This window comes from the organism of the source record quoted next, unplaced genomic scaffold (assembly GCF_019419815.1).
Source record: "Pyrus x bretschneideri cultivar Hongxiangsu unplaced genomic scaffold, Pyrus_bretschneideri_v1 Contig53, whole genome shotgun sequence".
NCBI classification, from domain to species: Eukaryota; Viridiplantae; Streptophyta; class Magnoliopsida; order Rosales; family Rosaceae; genus Pyrus; species Pyrus x bretschneideri.
In genome coordinates this window covers 1,502,006-1,518,539 of record NW_025999791.1, presented here as the reverse complement: position 1 = coordinate 1,518,539, position 16,534 = coordinate 1,502,006, and the positions used below count along the sequence as shown (strand labels likewise).

The window sequence follows — 16,534 nt, the reverse complement described above, 5'->3', positions numbered from 1 at the left end:
GATAAATAAAGGCACGATGGGGTGGAATAGAACACACATCACAATTACACATCTCTCTTTCTCTCTACTATTGCCGCACCCCTCTCTCTATGGTCTCCATAATCGTTCAATAAATTAAGCCTACAACATAATCAACCTTCTTAGAGAATTGGTAGCCAATTGGAATGAATTTGAGTTTTAAGAGGGCTCATGTTCTTCTAAAATTGGGTAAAGCTAGTATGATTTATACACGAACCCATTAATCGATTTCGTTTTGAGAGGCAAATGGAATTTTACTACGGGCCCAACTATTTTTTTGGGCTTGGGCTTGGGACTTTATTATATTAATTCAATTGTGCAAAGATCTCATATTTTCCTACTACTATTATTAAAGATCCAATCGATGATCATCATCATCACTAGACCTGGTAGTTTCTTAAACGACACGGTGACACGACACGAAAATGACATGAAAATAACTGGTTTCAGGTTAACACGATAACTAATCAGGTCATTATCGGGTGACCCGTTAAGAACCCGTTAATAACAGGTTCTTAATGGGTATACACGCGGGTAACACATAGGTAACCCGTTTCGTCCTGTTAAGGAAAATAAATTATAATTTTAAAGTTTAATTACAAAAAAAATTATTATAAAATACAATAGCCATATTGTATACATTGGTATATTCTATATTAAATATATATTTTTGTATTATTATTCTATATAAGTTAAAAAAATTAAGTTTTATTCATTTATTTATTTTTATTATGTGAGTTTCTTATTATCATTAACAGGATAAATTTTACTTAACATGTTGTTGTACAAAATTAAAATCAACTAGTATAGTATTAGTATAGGCAATAAGACATTCCTACAAGTATGAAAAATGTGAAAGAATATATAAAAACTCATGATTTATCATTCCTCCATGAGTAGACAATAGTTACACTTACATTATCGTTTAGATTTTTAAAACCCTCCAAACCATCATGAATTGTGTTTTTTTATTTGAGTGTAAAAGTAATAAAATTAATAATAATTACTGTAGAAGTGTACGAAATGTAAAAAAAAAATAATAATATGTATATATATATACATTTCTTGAATCCTCTAATAGATCATGTTTTCAAAAAACAAAATCTGAAAAAATAAAATTTGGTGAGAAAAATGAAGCATAAATGTAAACAACAATCGATGGTTAAATTTTAATCAATGATTTATATGATTATAGGGGCACATTTCAAAGTTATGCCCTTCACGAAAGTTGTAAAGCTTGTCATTACGAGCATTTATATATATTTTTCTATATTTTTCACACTTCTACAGTAATTAAAAAACTATTAAAGACTTTACTTAAACAATAGCCATATAATCAATGAGAAGAGAGTGCTAATGTAGAAAGCCTAACTGAAAATATCATCAATATAACTCTTGAAAACAATATATCAAGCCAAAGTTCCCATACTGTTTCCTATGGTGATTGATGAGAATTGAAGAGTTTGATTGTAAGAAAATATGCAAGGTTCCAAACCTTGAAACATAACTCCCTTAATTTTGCAAATCTTTTGAACATTTGATATTTTGTAATGTTCTAATGTTTTTATATTTTTTATTATGCTCTTATTTTGGGTATGTAAATATGTAATACTTGAAAGACAAATGCGTTTTTGTGTTTTGAATGCGATAATATGATATGCATATACTCATTTAGTATTATGTTTTCATTTGATTATTTATTGGTTCAAAATATATGTTCCTTAACGAATAACAGGTCGAGTTATATTACCTATTAATATTATCGGGTCGGGTCATTTTACCTGTTTATTTTAACCAGTGTCACACGACACGACCCATTAAGATATCGGGTATGATACGAAAATGACACGAACACAAGAACCATGACACGAATGCCAGGTCTAATCACCACCACCTTGACTATACTACATTGCTTTGAACATCAGCACCTCCACCACAGACCACACCACCTCGACCACTACTACGTTGCAATGTCAATCAGCACGAACCCATTTTGTCATAACCATCATCCTCATACCACGACCTCTTATAATATCTTGTTTTGTGGCTATTGTCATTACCATCACTATGACTGCCACCTCTATTACCATCATTGTATATACCTTGTCCATCCTCGCAACCACCGGCACAACCACAACCTCTTATGACCACTTGCTCTACCGCCATAACCACCATTACCATGACTATTGCCTTTACCACCATCATCACCACCCCATCAAGACCAACCCCCCCTACCCACCCCAAAAAACCCCATTCGTCCACCACCCCAACACTCACCATCTTTACTATTATCCCCACCACCAAAGGCACCACATTACTACCGTCTTGCCAACAATCACCACTTGGCATTTCCACATTGCCGCTACTATCTCAAACAACCACTTTGCCATGATCATAATCACCAGTAGTAAAATTTTGAAAACATCAATATTTTATTAATTAAATTGGTCATAAAAAAAAATCCATGAATCCATGTTAAAAATCTCAAAACTCCATTAAAATCAATATAAAATTCAATCAAAATCCTCATGGATTTATGAAAGTATCAACTAAACTGCTTTAAAATCCATGTATTCATACACCTATGAAAATTTATCAAACTCTATATACTACACAACTCCCCCAACCTTTTTCGTTCGAGACTAGGTTAATAACTTTTTGATGTTGACTTACAAGCAAAAACAATTGAAGGCCGCTGAGATTTCGTTCGGGAAAGATCTTATAAAATTAGGGTCGCTGGGAAGTGTTTTTAAACAACTAAAATCACTTTTGAGAAAACTGTTTTTTGAGGTCCAAAAGTATTTGAACCGTATTTTGAAGAAGCACTAGTTATGTATTTTTTGAAATAAGCATTTTAAAAGTTTTTCTCAGATTTATTTATATTTTTACTAAAAATTGATTTCAAAAGCATTTTCGACTATTGTCAATCATTTTAAAAGTATTTACATTCCTTTTACATATATAAGAATCTACCAGTAGTGGTAGTAAATATGAATTTTTTAACAATTGGGTTAATATTGAAAAAATTCAAAAAAAAAAAAAAGGAAGCCCAAGTCGCAAGGCCCAAGACCAATATAGGCCTATCGAAAAACTCCACCCACATCTCACAATCTGAAGACCGAAGTAAACACACCACCGAATCAGATCACACACTCCGACATTCCAATTTTCTCGCGTTTTCTCGGCGATTTTCCGATGGCCACCACCTCCTTCCTCTCCGGCCTCAAGTACTCCGACAGCCTGACGGTGGTGGGCATATCCGTCTGCACGGCCATCATCTGCGAGGCGATCTCGTGGGTCCTCATCTACCGCACCAACTCCTACAAGTCCCTCCGCTCCTCCATCGACAAAGCCGCCAAGAAGCTCGAGACCATGAAGACCGACTCCTCCTCCGCCGCCAAAATTACCAAAAAATCCAAGACCAAGAAGATCGACCGCGTCGAGACCAGCCTCAAGGAATCCAGCCGGGATTTGTCGCTCTTCAAGTTCAAGTCCGGCGCCGTTGTCGCCCTCGTCCTCTTCGTCGTCTTCGGGCTGCTCAACTCGCTGTTTGAGGGTAAGCCGGTGGCGAAATTACCCTTCAAGCCCTTTGGGCTGGTGATGAAAATGAGCCACCGAGGGCTGCAAGGGGAGGATCCGACGGACTGTTCGATGGCGTTTTTGTACTTTCTGTGCTCGATCAGTATTCGGACCAATTTGCAGAAATTCTTGGGCTTTTCACCGCCGAGAGGTGCCAGTTCCGGGTTGTTCCCCATGCCCGACCCGAAAACCAATTGATGGGTTCATCACTCAGGACTCCATTCAATGCCTACTGGGTTTGTTCCAATATTTAGTATTTTTTTTAAGATATTAGATTGCGATTGGATATTGTTGTTGTTTAATTAGTGTTCTAGTTCTCTAATGACAATTAGTATTTGCTTTTATAATTTTCTCATCATTGGATCTCTAAAAAGGGACGAATTTTACTCCTTTTTTGTTATCAATTTAATGTATTATTTACCAAAATGTGAACTTTTTGTTAAGTAATTAAGCTGTGAACAAATTTATGCACTCAAAGATGCCTAAATTGCTGCTACGTTGAACTGAATTATGTTTTCTGAATTGTGCGGCAATGGTTATGAGTAATCGAACTAAGTAATGGCAAGGGTTCGATCATGTCAAAGTTGCGGTAATGCAATTTGATTGAGTCTCCGTTTATATCTTTGTGCTGTGAATTTTCTCTTATGCTCAGCTTCTGTGAGTTCTGTTCTAGTCTGGAATTGGATCCTTTCTCTTGAGAGCTGCATTTAAGTTGTCGTTGTCGGCATTCTAGTATGCCTTGTATGCTAAATAAATTGTTTTGTTGAACTTTATCAACAATTTGTTTCGTATATGCTGACATCAAAATGTCTGCAGCATTGTAACCTGTGACCATTACAATAGTGTTGTTTTTCTGATCCTAGTTCTGTTTTCCTACTTTGGATCGTTTCACTTTTTGAATTGATTTTTGAAGAACCGAGTAATTAAAGGAGACACACACACACACACACACACACATATTCCTGTCTTTGTATCTGTTTGTGTACCATAGTGCATAAAGTATGGGTTGTTTAAAAGTCACAGTTTTGGTTAAGGTCATTTCTGATAGCACGCAGTCTTGATGTTTATCAAAGTGGAACGTTGGTGTGAGTTTGAATCTATGTATTGTCATATAAGCTCTTTTGTTTTACATTGCATAAACTATGGTATCAGTATGTTCAGCGAAAAGTTGCGTTTGTCTTTAGAAGTATACTAATTAAACTTTGATCTTATAAGGGAGTGTATATATATCTTACGGAGGCATATATAGATGGTATTAGCAGGATGAACTCTGCCTTGCACACAGAATTGTGAGAGTTTGGATGGGACAGGGGATGGAAATGGGGATGGAAATTTGGAAATTGTAACTGTTGTAATTACAGATTAACGCGTTTCCATCCGTAACTGTTGTTATGCAAGAGTTGTTCTTTCCGTTAGTACTATGGTGCGGGTGGGAATATTAGGCTTGTTATGGAGTTGATGGGCTCTTGTGCTCGATTCTTACCAGTTTGATGGCCTTACGACGGTGTTAATGCTTTCACTGGCTATCTGTAGACATGGAAGTTGTTCGGTTCTTGACTGTGGTTAGGGGTTACTCTGAACTCTTGTATAATGTTGCCCGCCGTTTCAGCATATCTTGAGTTCAAATCTCGAGGGCAAAAGTTTTTTTATTCGTTCCAAAAACAGAAAGAACAACTCTTGCATAACGGCTATTCTGAATTTACGACGGACATGTCGATCCGTGGCATAAGAGCAATTCCACCGCTGCTTTTAGGGGTGGAATTGCTCTAGGGGTTGTCAAGATTGTATGATGCCCCGGCCATATACAAATTTGTTCTTTGGGTGGAAATTGGAATGTAAATCTCAAAGTTATAATATTTCAAAGACATCATCCTATGGAGGTGGGATAAATATTTTATATGATAAGAAGTTAAGAAGCAATGTTACTTAGAACTACGTTTCATCGATACACATTTTCGCTTTCTTTAGATTTGACTCTTTATAATAAAATTTTGGTTGTTTTATCGCATTTTTCAGAGATGCTCTCATACCACTGGTTAGAAATTTACGTTAATAGACTTAATTTCAGTAATAGACCCTAAATTTATCCACGATTAATATTTCTTGAGCCTTCACTTTGTTGGAGTATAAATGATTTGAATAGGTGAAATAAAAAGAAAAAATAAAGTTAATGCCCCAGTTTTTATGTGGGAAAGATTTGTTACATGAGTTTAGTACCAAAATTTTATTAAGGGAGGATATATTATATCAAGCTTGTAACTCAAATGATAACTCGCATTACTTCTGCACTTAAAGTTTTTAGTTCGATTCTCCCGTCTCACATGTCAGCACCAAAGGTGATCCCAAACATGGTCGCGCCAACATTTAACGGCTGGCCAGATGGTCAACTTTATAAAGGATGTTAGGGTAAAGCTCATACTTGGCATCAACTTTGGTTACAAATAGTAAAATATTATCAATTTAAACTATTCTTACCATAAAAATGACAAAAGGTTTAAATTGATAATATTTGAAAGCTTAGCAGTGTAAAAATTGAAATCTCGTGATTTATTCTAAAATTTAACCCTAAATTTTGAGGTGTAAATATGATTTTAATGAAAAAAGGTAGAGATTCGGACCAAGTATGAAAAGAGGATTCAAGAAATATTAATTTTTGGGCTGTTAGTGGGCGGATGAGAGTGGTGTTGCGACGACTACACCTTGGCTGCTGTTGCAGCATGAAAGGGAGAGTGGGAGAGAACACGACAATGAAGATGATAAGAGAGAGCGACGAATTTATTAATTTTTTGGGCAGTCAAAATTTTTTTTTTAAATTTATTTTTTTTCTATATTGCACAATGGTCAATATTTGCCACGTCAGTAAAAGTATAGTCAATGTATTTGTCACGTTATCATTAGCGGTTAACGGACATATAACATTGCATGAATTCATAAGTTAATGTATGATATTAGAATGTTTAAAAGATAAGGTATGCATTTGTTATGAAATCTAAAGTTAAAGGTGGTAAAATTTACACTTAATTTTTTGTTACTTTCGTTTGAGCGATATAGGATAGAAGAGTTTCTTTCATTTGTGCCAAAGGAAACATCTTAACTTTTACAGAGTCAACAGTACTCGGTTCTGGTGAGTTTTTTTCTCAGGATAAAGTAGCGGCGGAAATGGAACCCCGAAGGGTTCAAATTAGGGTTTAAGGGGAGAGGAATCGAGCTATCAGGACTAAGAGCTTTGCAATGATTGCCATTGAGAATAATGTTTTTTTTTTTTCTTTCTTGTTCTTATATGCAGAGGTTCTGATCTTAAAGATAAGTGTAAGGGTGGTGATAACAAGTTGAACCGAGCCACTTTCGAAATATTAACAGAAACCCTTTTGGTTCATTTCTGTTAATCAATAATTAAGCTTCTTGAATTGGTCATTTTACACGAGAAACATCCTGAAAGGAAAATCAGTAGTTTTGTGCGATGAATTCTGTTTTCTCATCTCAGTCTCTTTTCGTTCCCTTGCCTAGCTGCCAGTTCCTGCCTTGTGCGATGAAACTTGACGAAGTGTTTAAAACACTTGGAAGGTGTTTTACACCAGGTGATTTTCTTGCTGAGATTAATAATATCATCCATTTTTCTTTTCATTCATGCTTGATATACTACTGCTACTTTGCCTTGATGAAGTGTCATTAATTGCCATAGACTCGTCCTCACGTTTTATTCTGGGCTCACCCAAAAGTGTCATATTTGCCTGTATGACTCCATAAATTGAAAGTTTCGTGTTAAAATTAACAAGGAGAAAATCTTTTGGAGAGTGATAAATCTGACATTAGCTGGTGCATTCTTTCAAAATATCACTCTTGATTCTGAGTTGTGGCTGTTCCTTGTATAGGTGCGAGACTGGTTATTCACCATCCCCAAGGAAGAGAAGTTTTGGAGCAGCAACGACGACAATATCCAGATTTTATAACTTCTGACTTGCCTGAAAAGAGTGCTTTGGAGGAAGCTGCAGCAGAACATTCTTTCAAATTAACCGAATTTCTCGATAAGCCTGGTTTTTATCTTGCTGTATTAAAGTTTGTTGGGGCCAGAAACTGATAGTTGAATTAAACTTTGACAATTTCGTGTGCAAGAAACAATGGATTCGACTGAAATTTATAGATTCACATTGTCTAATTTTTGAAAACTCGTTTCTTTTGCCCTGCTCCCTGCGCTTATGTTTCTTTTGGGCCATTTAACCCCTCTGCCGTGCTGAGCAAGTTAAGTAGCTTCTGCTTACCTCTGTTTGAAAATTGGACTCCCGTTTAAGGTCATTGAACTTGTTCACCAGGCATTCGAATGGGAAAAAGTTGTTTAGTCCGACATGTTTTTCTAACTTACGTGGCATATGAATTACTAAACTTCCATCTTTGAACGAGCATGTAGAAATTAACGATACTCTTTATCTTGTAAGTTGTTTGCCGGACTGGTCGCTCGAGAACTTTGATCTCTACCCCAGCCCAATGAAAAAAATGGGATAACATCTTATGGACTCGGGGGAAATGATCCCTACCCCAACTCACAAAATTAATTTCTATGGGTGGCGCTACAAGCTAGGGTGCACCTCAAGCGATTGGATAGTCAACTTAATCCAACCTTCACCCTTTGAGTTTGGATTGAGTTCAAGTCCATGTGAGTTTAGTCGGGTTCATGTTTAATTGAGTTTGGGCTTACTCAGATTGGATTCGAGTTCGTCCAACTTTATCAAGTTCAATCTTATAACCCCTTATTTTGCATGATTTTTCAAATTTTGAACCAAACAACGTCAATCTTAGTTAAAATTTCATTTACACATCATTATTCACACAGAAACTAAAGCAAACCACTTGGATACCATTTCCAATGTTTCAACCATGCAAAGTTGAAATAAAATTACAAGACATATAACAAAGCTTCAATAAATAAATAAAATGTAAAAGTAACATTATCTTTCATTATTAACAAGGAAACCGCAAACAAACTTCAAGTATATGCATTCCAAAACTTCTACCTAAGTAATATAGTATATATAATATGAAGTTGGATGGGTAATATGTACATGAGCAAATTCGGACTTAAAATCAAGTTGGGGTTGGGTTGGTATGGGGGTCAACCCAACCCAATCCAATAAACGATCGAGTTGAGGTCGGTTTGGGCAGATTTTTTCTTCATTCTAACCCTCCCGATTGGATTTGAAATCGAGTTAGGCATGAACAAATTCCGGCTAACCCAACCCAAGTTGCACTCCTACTCAATCGTGCACCAAATTATGTGGCACACATTCTACACCATATAAATGTTTAGGATAGTGTTATTTGCATTCCAAAAATGTAATTGTACACTCCTTATAAGAATAATTTTCTTTCAAATTCACTTGACTTAAAATAAAAATTTGATTAGTGACACTATTTAGTACACAAATTTAGTGTGCCTACCGCTATTCATTTTTTATGTGAGAAAGAGTTGAAGGCGAGCCACTTCATTCTTTTATAACATGCATTGTATAATACTATTTAAACATAAATAAATAACTACTATATATTCCAAAAGGGGCGGGTTTGAATCGAAGGTTAAAATATCATTTCCTCTTGTTACCATCCTCTTTCCTTCCCGCACTTTACTTTGTCCTTTTTTTTTTTTTCTATATAAAAATTTTAAAATAAGATGTTGACGTGATTTAATCGTAACTGTTTAAATAAGAGAAGAGAGAATGAAAGAGAGATTAGAAGGGAAGAAAATTCTACTCCGAAGAAAATCGTGATCACTAGATGAATATCAATCTAATGGTAAACAAAATTTCAAGCCATCAAAATTTATGTAACAGAGAGAATTTCAGTGAGCATAATAAACTTGGAACTGAATGATTTGCACTGAAGACAACACATAACTTCCTCATCATATAAGCTCCATTATTTTCATCATCCAAGAAAATTCTTTTAATAAGAATGTTTCAGGAGGTTCAAAACCCTAAAACAAGCTCTAAAATACAAGAGAAAACTTCCATACCAACAAATTCTTCATTAATTAAGAAAAGAAAAAAGAACACTCTTCAAACTTTGTAGCACTCTCCCAACCTTTTTCTCTCTATTTAAGGGGAAAAAAACAATGGGGCGAATGAATAACTAAAACGAAAAACGCAAAACTATTGAGCTAAAAATTGGAATTTTTCAAAGGAAGATTATCGAGTACCAAATACCAAGTACCACAAACCTTTGGTCGCCATGTAAGAAGATAGGGGACTGCATTCCTCAACAGCCACCTCACGCCCTCTTACCTCAGAAGAATTGAAACCTTATGCCATTACTTGCTGCAAACAGGTTGTATTCTTCAATGGTCGCCTCTTTCTTGTAACACGCCTGATCATTCTCAACATGATCCGAACATTTTAAAGGAGAATCCACAACAGTCTGATCTTCCGAAGGCATATATCCTGGTGGATTAGCAACAGGGCCCCCATAATGGAACAAGGAAAAGCCATCATTAATCGTATGCAATTTTCCAGAATTATCATCTTGCGCTCTTTCTCCAGTTGGTGGTGCTTGCCTTGAATATGCTCCACATGGATCCACACTCTCTGTATTAGCTTCATTGGGAGAGTCTTGCATACACGGGGTAGATATCTGATTCTGCTCCTCTCTGTTGATGACTGACCGATAAATTGGAACGGGGCCAGGGGTAAACAAGGGAGGTACGTGCTGCACAGGATACTGCATGCAGAAGCCTGAATTTCCATTTATACCATACCCAAGAGGACCAGCGTATAAGTAGTGGTTTGGAAATGTTAGTATTCCATTTGCTGGAGCAGCAGGCCATGAAACTGGACTTTGTTGATAGTAACCCATTGTTGAAGGACCTTGAAAAACGGGGAACTGTACATTTTGGTTATGCATCGGAGAAAGCATGCCATGATGCTGAGAACCCACATTAACAGCAGACAAACCATTATCAAAACTCCGAGCAATTTTTGTTGGATTCCCAAAAACGTTACTTCCTGCTCCACGCAGTGAAGGACCAATCGGTGTCCTGCTTTCCATAGACTCTCCTCTTTTTTCATTCTGATTATTCCCCATACCAACTTCATGGCACTCTCGGAAACCATTTTGAATGAATAGAGAAGTTTCCTTTCCTCCTGATTGCTGGCTGGCATCTTCTGAATCTGATGTAGACGAAGATTCCTGATGTCCATGATTTGATGACGTTGTATTGGTATCTCCCTCACTTAGGCATGATGAGCAGTTATCGGAATTAGAAGTGCTGCTCACAGTGGGGTCAGAAGTTCCATTTGATGCAGAGTCAATGGAACTAAGTACAGAACTGACAGGGCATAATCCAATCTCCTCATAAGTGGGTTTCGCTGGGTTGCAAGAATCCTGTGCTCCCGCATGAAATTCACTCTGACAGTTGACAGCCATTCCTGTGCTGGATTTTCTTGATTCCTTTAAGTTCTTATCCTCATAAATTTCACCTGTATCTGCCCCATCTTCACCTGTACATATGTCACCAGGTGACTTCATGATTTTATCTTCATCCTTGAAAGCAGATGACCGCAAGGTAACATCGGAGTCTGAGTTACTTCTAGTATACAAGGGCTCCCATATTTTCTTGGGATGAACCAAATCTCTACCAGGATTGTCCCCATAATTGATTTTGCTTTTGGGTCTTACACAACTAACTTGCATCTCTCCCACTTGGTTATACCTGTTACCGCGATATAATTGCTTGGACATATCTAATGCAGATTCTGACTGACTTGCAGTTTTATCCTCCCATCCCACTCTGGCAGCAGAAACATGGGGCTCTACCTTTGCTCTATATTCAGTGTTTTTGTTACAGCTGCAAGAATTGAATTCGTATCTGTCACTCATCCTGTTACTTGGGGAGAGAAACTTGTCAGTAAACTTAGGACCACTATGTCGACCATTGGACTTCAGGGCATTCACTCTTGATTGCCTATTTGATCCATTGATAACCCTTGATGGAGTCTCAAAATTATCGGCATTACATCTCGACTCGGATCTACTAACCACAGAAGCACTATCTGAAACAGCAGCATATCGGCGCTGGTCAGACCACTTCAAAGATGCCTCTAGTTGAGCTTCTCTCCTAAATTTCAATCTCCGTCGTGAAAACCTTGATTGCTCAACTGTAAAAGAACCAGTATCACCTCTTCCATAGGTAATTTCACCATCAAGACTAGCATGACAGTGGTCTTCACTTTTTGAAATGATAAAATCATTTTGGAACTGATCATCAGGAATCTCAGGAGATCCAGGCCTAGATAGAATCTGATCATCAGCTTCACTAACTGAATCCTTGCAGCTAATGGAACTATTAGGCTCCTCATCAGCATTTAGTGATGATTCTTCCTTTGAGACAACATCAAGAGCAGGAGTTTCATTTACTTCAGAACATTCCGTATCTTTATCTTTCTCTTTCCCTTTCAACCTCTCCTTTCTTCGCAATTTTTTCTCTTTTTCTTTTGTTCTTCTCCTCTCTTTGCGCTCTTCTTCTTCACGTTTTTCTTTTTCTTCCTCTTCTAGAAGCTTCATCTGTAGGGAAAAGGTACAAAATCATCAGAAGTGTTCCTCCTAAATCGTAAAATGGCTGTTCTCATTTTTCTACCTAGTATGTTATCTTTTGAATATATGACAAGATTTATTCTGTCGGAAATATAACAAGATTTAAAACCTGCTTTTCAAGCGTAATTATATCTTTGCAAGCAATGTGAACTCGTTCTTCCAGCAGCTTTAGTGCAAGACAAACAAAGATGCTATGTGCATTTTGACGAGCTGTTCCTTCTCTAAATGCTTTTTCCACCTAAAAGATGGGCATTCAGAATCAGACAGAGAATACGTATATTACAGTCACACACAACGTTTGTATACTAACAAATCTGCCAGCATTTCCACGCACACACAGTGACTAGTTGTAGAGCATCATGCCAACATAAGTTTACTTTTGTCCGGAACCCAAAAATTTAAGCACCCCTGAACACCCTTTCCCCACCATAGTTTCTCCAAGGAAAATGCAAGTTCTAAATACCATTTCCTCAATGGTTATATAAAAAGGTTTAAGTAGTAATAATAGTGAACTATTGTGATTGCATTCCCTAGACACCATTGACAACACTAGTATTGACATGATTCCTTCCATAGAAGATATAACTGATCTCTCTTACTTTCCACATTGCACCCAGATGTCTTACAGACTGAATTGTATACTACCTAACAAGGTTTAAGAATACACTATGGTAAATGAAGGATCTTAATTTATGTTAACACAGGTAAACAAACAAGGAGTTGAGTTTATAAAATGAACAACGACGAACTTAACACACAATAACATCAGCAGACTGAACATGCCTGTTCCTTGAAAATAACAGTTGCAGCATCTAGAAGAAATTCTCGAGCAAGTTCAGGACTCTTTGCATGTTTTTGTGGACGGGAGCATTCTCCATCCAGTTCATTTCCATCTTTGTCCATGGAATCATCATCCTGACAAAACACATTAAATAACAACACTGCATGAGGTCTAACCTCGTAAGATATAATATAGATCTCGACTGCCCCTGGAGAACATAGATAATAATAAGCCCTTAGGGATCTTAACTACCTCTTCTTCCTCTGCCTCTTCAGCATGTTCAAAAAATCTTCTAATACTTTCTCCTCTTGTGATTGTTACATAGCCGTCTCCGACTATAAGCCTACAGTGAACACATTCTTGACCCTTTAATGCATGAGCTTTTACAGAAAGCTCAGTGCAACGGCCATCTAGTTTCCAAGCCCTCAGGGTAATATAGCATGCACTTAAACCACCGAGCTCTAGATCATTAACCTTCACACTTCCATTCATGCCAACATTTTCAAATTCCAGAATGTCAGATTTTCCCTCGCCTGTTCCAACAGCCCACTCAAAATGATGGTATGTCCCAACAGTGTCAGCAAAAGTATGGCGCCAATCAGCTTGTACTGTGCCATCAGATACCTGAGATGACAGAAAAAAAGGGATCAAAATGCCAGTCATATCATCTGTACTTATCACTAAAAAATAAACAAGGTCCAACTGTCCAAATTTTTTATCTCACCAGTTTGCTCTAAAAAGATTTAGAGAACACAGAAATCAGAGACAATTCAAAAATTAAAAAACATATGATGCCAGACCTCATACTGAAATGCGGTATCTGCAACACAAAACCAATTAGTGCAGCGAGGTTCCCTCCGCAAGCGCTTCAGCTCCTTTAGCTCCTTGAACTCACGAATAACATTCCTTCTGCAATCTCTGCAAAATCTCTTGCTATCAAACCTGTGACAGGAACATCAAAATCTTAAGACAACCAGAATAAAAATAACCGATGAGAACTGCTAAGATATCTAAACATAAGGAGGTAATTGGTGCAAAAATAAATTACATAACTCTATTTTAAGCAGTTTTAGAGGACCAAACAACATATAAATTCATGCTAGATACAAAACGGCCAGATGTTGCAAAATGAAAAGCCACTGGTAGATTAATCTTTCGTGCTATTCCTTTTTGTTCACCAGCATAGTTTTTGGTGAGGATTTTTAAATACCATCAATATACTTACTATGTGCACGAACCCAAATTCAAATTAATTCAAAAAAAAAAAAAGAGTGTTTCAGGCCTGTGTAAAGCCGTCAAGGATGCATCAGCTAATAATGGACATCTATTTTACCAAATGAAGCTACTTTTCTCTTCCCTATTAGCTTCACCAGGCTGAACATCCTCAATATCATTACTAATAATACAGTCCCAATAGTAATAACCAAAACTTCCTCCACAACCCAAAACTAAACATACGCCGCTCCTTCAACCAGAAAGAAAAAATACATCACTTCCACTATTTTATATTGAATTTCATGAGAAAGGAATACATAAATGGCCAAACACCTGTACATGAGCCTCTCAATAAAATCCTCCTCCTTCATCCTAAGAAGAGACTGTCGAGTTTCCTCTCCGAGTGCTGACCAGAAATCTACCAATGTATCGCAAGAAAGCCTGGCAGTGTGCAATGCACATGTTTCTCTTGTTCCATGTCCTCTGCCATAACTTGCCATTCCTTGGCTTATCCAACCCCGACCTCCCCCACCGCATGCATCAGGATAGAGCAACTCACGTTCTCGTTCCCTTGCGCGTGCACTGTCAAACACCTGATTCAAGCAGAAAACTCAGCTACTAGAAAAAAATTGGCTTGAACGCAATCTCATGAAATAATAAAATCATCAGAACTTACATTTTGAAGTCCCTTGAGAGACTTACAATACAGATAGCAATCAATAAGTGTCAACGACCCCTCACGCGTTATGGTTAGACCACCCCAAGGATGGACAGATGGATCTGGGATTTCATCATGGCACCCATTATTAATACTTGATCCACCATCTTTTTGATTTTTTGAGGCCCTTGACCTGTTGCAGGATAGTTGCCCGCCCGTTCCCTCCTGCTTTAAAGACTTTCCATACACAACAATCTGCAAAAAACCGTCAAGCAGTAACCCATTGCATCTAGAGCAGTACATGTTCTTCCGAGCTTGCTCAAAAAGTGTTTGCTTGTCAATCCTGAGAAGCTTCTGTCGAGCTTGTGGCGACAGATCACTCCAAAACTACGTCAAAAGTAGATATAACTTCATAAGAGACTTGTCAGTCATCAATGAGTAAAAAAAAAATGCCCGCATAATTATAGGTTATCATACAATCCGTAAATTGCCAAATGTTATTGATACTACAAGGAACTTCATATTCAATCCCAACCACAGACTCTATCAAACGAACCACAGACTGGGAAATGCATATCAATTATCAAGAAGCAATGAACACAACTTTTCTACCTGTTGCTTCCTTGTGACGATGAAAGAGTCTACATGTGTGCGTCTGTGTTTAGGTTTTATGTCCAAGCCTGTAAGTGTTACTAACTTACTATAACAAAGTAATAAAGATGCACTAGATTTGGTATAACCAGACAGCTTTATTTCAACTATCCTGCCGGAATAAAAAAAAATTACAACTTTTCTTTCTTTTGCACATACTTTTCTTCCGTTACCTCGCATATGAAGATCCTTTTGGAAACAAAAACGTAACGAGAAATGCTTTCCGATAACGGTACACATTACGCAATTATCAACTCAAATACATAATTACAAGATTATATTCTCACTAAGGACATATACACACACACACAAACAAGTCAAGTGGATCTGATTAACGAAACAACGATATTCCAACGAAAACTAGCCCTCCAATGAACAATCACACATGTACAACCTCATAACTTGTTAGTACAATATCCAATTCAAACTCAAAACACCCATTAAGTTCATTAATCAAACACAATACCAAAAAAGTGATCCAAATTAATCTCATTTATCAACCCAATGTCAAAGCAAAAATCGAATAAATTAGAAGAAAAAAAATGAAGTACCTTCTGGAGCTGATTGTAGCTAACATCGTCGCGACGCTTGGACCAAAATCCGTTGGACGAAGACAGTGAGTAAATGGGCGACGAACCATCACTGAATTGGTCATTTCTCTGAGCTAAACCGGGCATATTTGGTTCAAAATTCTCATTCACCGGCTCTTCCCATCCCCGGGCACGCGTTCGCGGTCCGATTCGGATTCAATCCGATCGAAAATCGAGCATTCCAATCAATAAAACCAAAAGGGGAATTAATCTGGGAATTATAGATCGAGGAATGGATGGTTTTCGGATAGAAATGAATTGCGTCGGAGGTGAATCCGATTGGGATAGTGGGTTGAATTGAAACGGACTGGATTGGATTGGATTGGATTGCAGGGTGAGAAACTGAGAAGGGAGGGGATGTAATGGGGGTTTTGGTTGAGGACGGTGAGATTTGGTGCTGCGTATATATTTGCAGAGAGAGAGAGAGAGAGAGAGAGAGGAGAGAGAGGGGAAGGCTTTGGTGAT

The 16,534-nt window shown here is 37.4% G+C and overlaps 2 protein-coding genes across 2 annotated transcripts; one reads left to right on the top strand and one right to left on the bottom strand.

Moving 5' to 3' along the window:
• Nucleotides 1-3,198: 3,198 nt before the first annotated feature.
• Nucleotides 3,199-4,068, top strand: LOC103958714 (calcium load-activated calcium channel). Its single transcript, XM_009371020.3, has one exon. It carries the CDS (start codon nucleotides 3,214-3,216, stop codon nucleotides 3,793-3,795), a length of 582 nt encoding a protein of 193 aa, XP_009369295.1. The 5' UTR covers nucleotides 3,199-3,213; the 3' UTR covers nucleotides 3,796-4,068.
• A 5,406-nt stretch (nucleotides 4,069-9,474) lies between these two features.
• LOC103958729 lies at nucleotides 9,475-16,273 on the bottom strand. Its single transcript, XM_048570466.1, has 8 exons — nucleotides 16,031-16,273; nucleotides 14,847-15,215; nucleotides 14,504-14,763; nucleotides 13,756-13,897; nucleotides 13,208-13,579; nucleotides 12,958-13,089; nucleotides 12,284-12,412; nucleotides 9,475-12,144 (listed from the first exon to the last, which is right to left on the bottom strand). The coding sequence occupies exons 1-8, from the start codon at nucleotides 16,154-16,156 to the stop codon at nucleotides 9,871-9,873; spliced, it is 3,804 nt and encodes a 1,267-aa protein (XP_048426423.1). The 5' UTR covers nucleotides 16,157-16,273; the 3' UTR covers nucleotides 9,475-9,870.
• Nucleotides 16,274-16,534: the final 261 nt, after the last annotated feature.

Coding starts and splice junctions, on each gene's coding strand:
- LOC103958714 (XM_009371020.3), top strand. CDS start 3,214: ATGGCCACCACCTCCTTCCTCTCCGGCCTCAAGTACTCCGACAGCCTG.
- LOC103958729 (XM_048570466.1), bottom strand. CDS start 16,156: ATGCCCGGTTTAGCTCAGAGAAATGACCAATTCAGTGATGGTTCGTCG. Junction 13,898..14,503: donor ATTGAGAGGCTCATGTACAG/GTGTTTGGCCAT, acceptor TTCCTGTCACAG/GTTTGATAGCAAGAGATTTT. Junction 12,413..12,957: donor CTGTTATTTTCAAGGAACAG/GCATGTTCAGTC, acceptor CCCATCTTTTAG/GTGGAAAAAGCATTTAGAGA.